Source organism: Neolamprologus brichardi, chromosome 23, assembly GCF_056152115.1.
Source record: "Neolamprologus brichardi isolate AB-2024 chromosome 23, ASM5615211v1, whole genome shotgun sequence".
Lineage (NCBI taxonomy): Eukaryota > Metazoa > Chordata > Actinopteri > Cichliformes > Cichlidae > Neolamprologus > Neolamprologus brichardi.
The window spans coordinates 2819396-2828257 of NC_142125.1; the positions used below are offsets into that span (position 1 = coordinate 2819396).

General features: G+C 43.5%; 1 protein-coding gene across 2 annotated transcripts; it reads left to right on the forward strand.

Moving 5' to 3' along the window:
- The first annotated feature begins 904 nt into the window (after positions 1-904).
- Positions 905-7328, forward strand: LOC148095972 (cytochrome P450 2J4-like). Of its 2 annotated transcripts, none has more exons than XM_087835601.1 (9): positions 905-1179; positions 1267-1429; positions 1525-1674; positions 1751-1911; positions 5562-5738; positions 5863-6004; positions 6210-6397; positions 6491-6632; positions 6831-7328. In XM_087835601.1, exons 1-9 carry the CDS (start codon positions 976-978, stop codon positions 7007-7009), a joined length of 1506 nt encoding a protein of 501 aa, XP_087691727.1. In that variant the 5' UTR covers positions 905-975; the 3' UTR covers positions 7010-7328. The 2 variants fall into 2 exon arrangements, with proteins under 2 accessions (XP_087691727.1, XP_087691728.1); XM_087835602.1 differs by having other exon boundaries at positions 6491-6594; positions 6831-6940.
- Positions 7329-8862: the final 1534 nt, after the last annotated feature.

Below are 8862 nucleotides of genomic sequence, written 5' to 3' on the forward strand. Positions count from 1 at the left end.
AGATCGTGCAATTGATTCATTTGCAACATTAATCAAAAATTTAATGCATTGCTATTTGGAACTTTACTTTTAATACTCTATGCTACCACCTTGTGCTGAAAAGTGTTGCAACATTAAGGAAAATGAATTTGGCCATGTTCCTTAAAGCCACTGTTTTTGTACTTGTCCTACTTTTGTTCTCTTTAGAGTTGTTTTCCTCAAATTAGCCTGCTGCTTAAATTAATCAGAGTTGCTTTTCTGTTTAAACAACATGGCATGAAATTCACAACAGAGTTAGTTTGTTAAATAAGGTGAAAAGAACACCACTGGCTTTCCCAGATCTCTTACCTCACCCCTACGGACACTATTGCCTGAAATGAAGGCTCAGTGGCAAATAGAAACCAGGTGACACTGCCAGATTTCAATGGACAATATCACCAAAGTTCTCAGAAGTGGAAACAGGATTTTAGTTTTGGTACATTTAAAAGTCAGCCTTGAAGAAACGCAGGTTTGACCATGGTTGGTTGTGGTAACATGTCGTTTTATGATCATGTAAGGCTTTAAAAATCTCACATCTTCCACTCTGTCAAATGGCAAAACTACAAACTCATTTTCAAGATTCCAATGAGCAGTTTTTTTTCTGTGTACGTTAGTGTTGCCCCAAAGATAGCAGTTTTACAGTGGTAAAAATAAGAACTGAAGTATTAAAGTTTGGCTATTTCTTAAATCTAATCAAGCCACCCTCAAGCCAAAAAGATTCTCTACTGTTGAGCAACAATACTTGATTTTAGCATCCTAGATTAAAAATGTTTTTCACATCCTTTTTTCTCCATGAAATAAGGCCAGAGTTCAGAGTAAACTTTATTTGCTTTGCCAAGTGATAGTAATACTGAGCTTTGCCCTCACTGCAGTGATAGCACTTGTTGCCTACTCTCAGACTGAGTCATCTGTCTTACAGGAGAAATCGTACCCACGTACAGTGACTGTATTTACAGAATGGATTCAATCATTTCTGTAATTGGAACCTATGTTTCCTGGGATCTCAAGAGTCTGCTGCTCATCGCTGCAGTTTTCATTATCACTGCAGACTATATTAAGAATCATCGGCCAGCAGGCTATCCTCCAGGACCCCGGGGTCTTCCAATTATGGGCAACCTATTCACTATAGATCGGAAGAGGGTCCATGAGAGTATGACACAGGTACCTGTTAATCTTAAAATTCTAATTATTAACTCATATTCTCATCTCAAGCCTTGTGTGTATCTTCTTTGATAAATCCTTTGCCAGTTAGCAGAGAGATATGGAAATGTGTACAGTCTACGGATGGGACAGAAACGGATGGTGGTTTTAAACGGGTTTGATATTCTGAAAGAAGCTCTAGTGACACAGGGAGACAGCCTGGCGGACCGCCCGGACCTTCCTTTACGGGTTGATAGAGCACACAGACTAGGTAAGGGTACTAAAGATCAACACAGATACAAAGCTTGAAAGTTCAAAGTTTTGAGGTTCTTTTTTGTTTGCTTCCCCCTCTCTATTTCTGGTCAGGTGTCATTAGCAGTAGTGGAAACCTCTGGAAGCAGCAGAGACGCTTTGCACTTTCGACCCTTAGACAGTTTGGATTTGGCAAGAAGTCACTTGAATCTGCGGTCCTGGATGAATTTACATATTGCACAAAAAACATCAGAAGCTATAAAAGTACGTGCTTATTACACAGTGAGATTTTATAATGAACAAATTCAGTTTACATAAAAGTTTCTCGTCTATTGTGGAGGTAAGCCATTCGATCCACACCTTATCCTCAACAATGCTGTCTCCAACATCATCTGCTCCCTGGTGTTCGGCCATCGCTTTGAGTACGGTGAAGAGAAGTTCATTAAAATGATGCAACTGTTTGACAAAGCTCTCAAGATTGAAGGCTCCATTTGGGGACAGGTACAGCATTTAAAAATACTGATCACATCCTAAATTCATGTGCCGCAACTGTGAAATGTAACCCTAACCCTGCTGGAAGGCACCCTCCCTACCTAAACGCGTAGTGAGGGTGTGCTGGGAACGTCTAGCAGAGGCCCCAGTCCGCGAGATCTTCAACGCAAACCTCCGGCAGAGCTTCAACAGCATTCCGAGGGAGACTGGGGACATTGAGTCCGAATGGACCATGTTCAGCGTCTCCATTGCCAAAGCTCCTGCATTGAGCTGCGGCCGCAAGGTGGTTGGTGCCTGCTGTGGTGGTAATCCCCGAACCAAATGGTGGACACCAGAGGTGAAGGGAGCCACCAGGCTGAAGGAGTCCTATCGGGCTTGGTTAGCCTGTGGGACAGGTATCGACAGGCCAAGCGGAATGCGGCTCGGGCAGTGGCGGAAGCAAAAACTTGGGTGTGGGAGGAGTTCGGAGAGGCCATGGAAAAAGACTATCGGACTGCCTCGAAGAGATTCTGGCAAACCGTCAGGCGTCTCAGGAGGGGAAAGCGGTGCTCTACCTGCACTGTGTATAGTGCTGACGGAGCTTTGAGGACCCCCTTAATCCCACTGACACGTCTTCCGAGGAGGAAGCAGAGTCTGGGGATGAGGGGAACGACCCGACAATTTACGGGGGCGAGGTCACTGAGGCAGTTAAACAACTCCTTGGTGGCAGAGCCCCTGGTGTTGATGAGGTCCGCCCCGAGTTCCTGAAGGCTCTGGACGTTGTAGGGCTGTCCTGGTTGACACGCCTCTGCAATGTTGCGTGGAGATCGGGGGCAGTACCCGTGGACTGGCAGACCGGGGTGGTGGTCCCCATCTTTACGAAGGGGGACCGGAGGATGTGTTCCAACTACAGGGGGATCACACTCCTCAGCCTCCCTGGGAAAGTCTATGCCAGGGTGCTGGAAAGGAGAGTTCGTCCGCTAGTCGAACCTCGGATACAGGAGGAACAATGCGGTTTTCGTCCTGGTCGCGGAACACTGGACCAGCTCTTCATCCTCTCGAGGATACTTGAGGGTGCATGGGAGTTTGCCCAACCAGTCTACATGTGTTTTGTGGACTTGGAGAAGGCATTCGACCGTGTCCCTCGGGGTGTCCTGTGGGAGGTGTTGCGGGAGTATGGGGTGTCTGGCCCATTGCTACGGGCCATTCGATCCCTATACAACCGTTGCAAGAGCTTGGTTCGCATTGCCGGCAATAAGTCGGACTCGTTCCCGGTGGGTGATGGGCTCCGCCAGGGCTGCCCTTTGTCACCGGTTCTGTTCATAATTTTTATGGACAGGATTTCTAGGCACAGCCAAGTGGCAGAGGGCTTTTGCTTTGGTGGCCTCAGAATCTCATCTCTGATTTTTGCGGATGATGTGGTTCTGTTGGCTTCATCGGGTGAGGGCCTCCAGCTCGCACTGGAACGGTTTGCAGCCGAGTGTGAAGCAGCGGGAATGAGGATCAGCACCTCCAAATCTGAGGCCATGGTTCTCAGCCGGAAAAGGGTGGAGTGCCCACTCCGGGTTGGGGATGAGTTCCTTCCCCAAGTGGAGGAGTTCAAGTATCTCGGGTCTTGTTCGCGAGTGATGGGAGAAGGGAGCCGGAGATCGACAGACGGATTGGGGCTGCAGCTGCAGTAATGCAGACACTGCACCGGTCCGTCGTGGTGAAGAGGGAGCTGAGTGTAAAAGCGAAGCTCTCAATTTACTGGTCGATCTACGTCCCTACCCTCACCTATGGCCACGAGCTGTGGGTAGTGACCGAAAGAACGAGATTGCGGATACAAGCGGCAGAAATGAGCTTCCTCCGAAGGGTGGCTGGCCTCTCCCTTAGAGATAGGGTGAGAGGTTCGGCCATCTGGGAGGGGCTCAGAGTAGAGCCGCTGCTGCTCCACATCGAAAGGAGCCAGCTGAGGTGGTTCGGGCATCTGACAAGGATGCCCCCTGGGCGCCTCCTGGGTGAGGTGTTCCAGGCATGTCCCATCGGGAGGAGGCCCCGGGGCAGACCCAGGACACGCTGGAGAGATTATATCTCTCGGCTGGCCTGGGAACGCCTTGGTGTTCCCCCGGATAAGCTGGAGGAGGTGGCTGGGGAGAGGGAGGTCTGGGCCTCTTTGCTTAGGCTGCTGCCCCCGCGACCCGGCCTCGGATAAAGCAGATGAAGATGGATGGATGGAAATATGATTCATTAAACATGTTTGTGGCTGTTACAGTAAAAAATATAACTTTTTCTACTCGGATTTTATGTTTTTTCTCTGATTTTAGATAAATTGTGGTAATACAGTGTGTCAAAATGAAAACATAACTCTAAATTCAGACACGCGAAGTTGTGCTCAAACGGATGATACCAAACAAGGCAAAGTAGATAGTTTTTAACCTCCTAACCCAAACTCTTCCACGGCATACATTTTTAATTTCTCTTTGATATTTGGGCATATTGGGCCCCGATGAATGTAACTGTCATGGTCCTGAGTCTGAGGACTCGGTGTTTTGTTTTTCTTTATATTCTTCTATATTCTTGTTTATTCTGCCTTGTCTTTTGTTTAGGTTTGCTATGTGTTAGTGTGTTTGTTTCATGCCTGCCTGTGTTCCCTCTGTCTGTCCATGCTTCTCTGTGTCTGTTAGTTTCCTGTTTTATTCTGAAAGTTCATGTCTCATGTCAATGTGTTCAGTTTTACCTTTCTCCTGTCTCGTTAGCCTAATTTCTCCCAGCTGTGTCTCCCTCCTGTTGTCCATTTCCTAATTACTCCCCTGTGTATTTAAGCCCTGTGTTTTCTTGTGCTCCCTGTCGTGTCGTACCCTCAACTTGCTGTGTGTTCATGATTTCCAGTCCTCCTGCACCTCAGTTTAGAGTTTTGTTTGCTTTTGTGAGTTTTATTTTATGTTGAAGTTTTGTTCCAGCAAAAAAGCTGCATTTTCACTTGAAACCTCGTTTCCTAAGAGTCCTGCATTTTGGGTCCACCACTCCTGCCTGCCTGTCACACAGCCAACCATAACAGAGACAAAGAATTGCCAGATTTATTTATTTTTTTAACCTTATTTTTGTTTTTAAGAAATATGAGCCACATATGAGGATATTCATTTAAAATTTCAATAGGACAGTAGCAGTATAATGTCCTTTTAAGTGGATATCAGGCTCTTGTAGAGCTAAATTGAATATTTTGGTCTAAATAACCCAAAATGTGATGTCCACATATGTGGACGCCAGGTCCTAGGAGGTTAAAGGTGAAATGTAGACGTCAAATCAAAAGTAGTTAAAAATGGCCAGTTATACCCTGGACCCCAGAGGGTTAAACTTTTTTTTTTTTTTTTAAGTAACGCAATAGCTGCTTTTCAAGTAATTAATTACTTTTAGAATCTTGTAACTCAGTTACTAACTCAGATACTTTTTTGAAGTAGTAACTAGTAACTATAATCAATCACTTTTTCAAAGTAACTTGCCCAACACTGGACATAAACAGATTTACAGCTTTAGTTTAGACCCCCAACTGGTTACGGTAGATGGCTGCCCCTCCTTCTGTAGTATTAACCAAACTTTTGACTGGTTCTGTCTGTCTGGTTTTCAGACAGTTTATTTAGACTGAGGCATGGCATTTGCACTAACATGAATGTATTGTTCCAATCTGTTTCCTTGTGTAGCTCTACAATGCATTTCCTGTCCTGATGAGACGTTTACCAGGTCCACATCAGAGTGTCGGGCAGATGTGGAATGAAGTGAAGGATTTTATACGAGGAGAGCTAAATGAGCACAAGAAGACCTGGGATCCCTCAGAAAAACATGACTACATTGATTGTTACCTCAGTGAGATTCAAATGGTAGGAGATTAGATTTAATTTGGCATCATAAATTGCCATGTATTTCAGGTAACACTGCCAATAAAGGCACTCTTTATTTAATCATTTCCAATGTTTTAAAATGTGTGTTTGCATGTATTTTCAGAATAAGGGGCAGGACGACAACACTTTTGATGAGGAAAATCTGGTTATTTGTGTTTTGGATCTTTTTGTGGCTGGATCTGAAACCACATCCACCACCCTGCGCTGGGCTTTCCTCTACATGGCAAAATATCCTGAGATTCAGGGTAAGAGTATTGACCAGGCCTGGAAAGCTCTCTGCTTTTATTAAATAATCTGGACATGTGTGTAAACTGTACTATTTCCAGGTTATACTCAGGTTTTTAGATGTATAATGTGCAATGGTGCACAAATCTCTTTAATAATCAGCGCTGTTGCACTACGCTGTAAATTTCATTGCTGAAATACTGTTTTCTTTTGTCTTTTGCACAGAAAAGGTACAGGCTGAGATAGACAGAGAGATTGAAGAGTCCAGACAGCCTTCAATGGAGGACCGTGCAAACCTGCCTTACACTGATGCTGTTATCCATGAGATCCAGAGGATTGGAAACATAGCTCCTCTTAGCGTGCCGCATGTCACCAACAGAGACGTCGAGCTGGGGGGCTACGCAGTCCCAAAGGTCATTGCTTAAACCAGTTTCAAGTAAAAGAAAAACATGGTTTATGTCATATTTCATTTTGTATGTTTTATTTATTATTATTCCAATTGCCAGGGAGTTATAGTAATTCCCAATTTGACATCTGTGCTGTTTGACAAGAAAGAGTGGGAGACGCCTCACACCTTCAATCCAAATCACTTTCTGAATGAAGAGGGCAGGTTTGTGAAGCGAGCAGCTTTTCTGCCTTTCTCTCTTGGTAAGGAACGACTCTGTAGGTATTTTATTAATGTCTGTGCAAGATTTTTCAGGAGCCTCTTTAAGTATACACTGTGCTGTTGAAGAGATGATTAGTGAAGGACAAAAAGAGATCCTAAGTAATTCTATTGAATCAGTAACTGATCTGTGCACAGTCATCCAAAGGAAATCCAGGACTAATGTCAGTGTCTTGTCTCAGGTAAGCGGGTGTGTCTTGGAGAGAGCCTGGCCAAGATGGAGCTTTTCCTCTTCTTCACCTCCTTCATGCAGCACTTCACGTTCTCCATGCCTGCCGGGGTGAAGCCTGATATGGACTACCGCTTTGGGCTCACTCTGACACCGAAGAATTATGAAATCTGCGTAACCCCACGTCATTAGAAACTCTGATATACTTCAGAGTTTAGAGAATATGACAAGTTTAATAGTTGATCGCATATTTTGATCTGAATTTCACTACGCACCAGTAAAATTTCTCTGCTTTCTCTAATAATAAGTGCATTATTTCCTGTTTTTGTTACTTACATCAACGTCATTGTCTCCATACCGTCTTTGTTTTTGGTCCATTTTTTTCATGTCAGTCCTTTTTTCCTTAACTTTTTCTTTTTGTTGGACTTTTATTATGCAGCTAAAGAGAGGACAAACAGGTAGACTGGGTGTCCTTTGATGGCCTAAAATCAAAAACAAAAAACAAAAAGTATAAATATTAAATAGGAACCAAACTGGCAGCTAAATACGGCAGCATGCACAGTGGTTAGCTGCATGTTCACTATAATTCAGATCAGTACATTTACATATTTTTGTATCAATAAAAAGGAAGCTGACACTTACAAGACTTTAAAAAAGGTGTGAGCATCACAGCAGATGCCTTTGTGTCAAAGTAGCTGAAGATAAAACACAGAAAAACATGAAGGCGATTTATATGGCCTGGGATTTTATAAAAAATATTCTGCAGTACATCAAAAACGAAAGAAACCATTAATCAACATATGAACATTATCTCTGAAGTTACAGAGGTTTTATTAGAGACACGGCTAAGCATTTTGCATTTTGCATAATTTTAAAAAGTTTAAATTTGTTCAGTATTGAACAGCAGAAATTAGGTTTTCTTTTCTGAAGTAAGTGAAAGGAAACAAACAGCGTCCGACAGGCTGTAAACAACGGTAGACTTGTGCGTAACAAGCAAGCGAATAATGCAGGAAACAGATTTTTAGATGGGAAACTGTTCTTGAAGTATACAGAGAGAGAGAGAGAGCTGTGCGTGAAGTGTGATTTTATCGTGATGGAAGCAAAACAGTAAAAGTCAGAGTGAATTCATGATGATGTTTATGTGAAGCGTAGTTTGGATCTTCTTTTGCTGCTGGTTCGGTCAGTATTGTTTGGAGAGAGATAAAACTAACAGCTTTAGAATCAGCGCGAAAATGGCGTAAACACAAAGCGCGGAGCCGCCGAAACATCAGAATCAGCGAGCTGTCGGCTTTCAGCCCCGACCGTGTCCGTGCCGTCGGGTGAGAAAGGCCACATCTGACTGATTCTGATCCATCGGTGGGTCCGCGCTTTGTGTTTACATCTTTGTGCAGAATCTGTGTTTCTGCTCTGATTTACTGTCTTAACTGTTTGGTGGTTGTTGAAATTTTGTGAGGTTTCACCTGAGATTCTGGCATTTTGGGAAAAATAAATTTATATTAAAAAATCGATTCAGGATTTTAATGAATTGATTTCACGTTATCCAAGCCAGAATCGATTTTAATCGATAAATCGATTATAAAAACCCACTCCTACATCTAACACATAAAACTAATACAGCACACACTTACATTTAATTTTGGTGAGCCCATGGAAGTTGGAGTCTTGGTTTTCTGTTCTTAGCTGAGTGGCACATGGTGTGGTCTTCTGCTACTGTAGCTGATCCACTTCAAGGTTCACCATCCTGTGTGTTCACAGATGCTCTTCTGCATACCTTGCTTGTCATTAGTTGCCTTCTGCCTACAATTCAAAACATGTACAACACTAGGACCATGTGGTGGGTAAGAAATACTAGAGATGAACCTTTCACCATGGACATAAACTCCCGTCATATCAATAATTGTGGTTTGATAGAACTGTAGGCTGGATGCAGTTATTGTTTCCAGGATCATCTTGGAGAAGGACTTTGTAGGAGAATATATTTTGCATTGTAAAGATTGAACTCCTTCCATCAGGGGCAGGTGTGTTGTATTCATTAGTACACTTTT

Excerpts from the sequence above, each read along its gene's own strand:
- LOC148095972 (XM_087835601.1), top strand. The coding sequence starts at position 976 with ATGGATTCAATCATTTCTGTAATTGGAACCTATGTTTCCTGGGATCTC. Across the intron at positions 6,005-6,209 it reads AAAATATCCTGAGATTCAGG|AAAAGGTACAGGCTGAGATA; the intron begins GTAAGAGTATTG and ends TCTTTTGCACAG. Across the intron at positions 6,633-6,830 it reads TTTTCTGCCTTTCTCTCTTG|GTAAGCGGGTGTGTCTTGGA; the intron begins GTAAGGAACGAC and ends GTCTTGTCTCAG.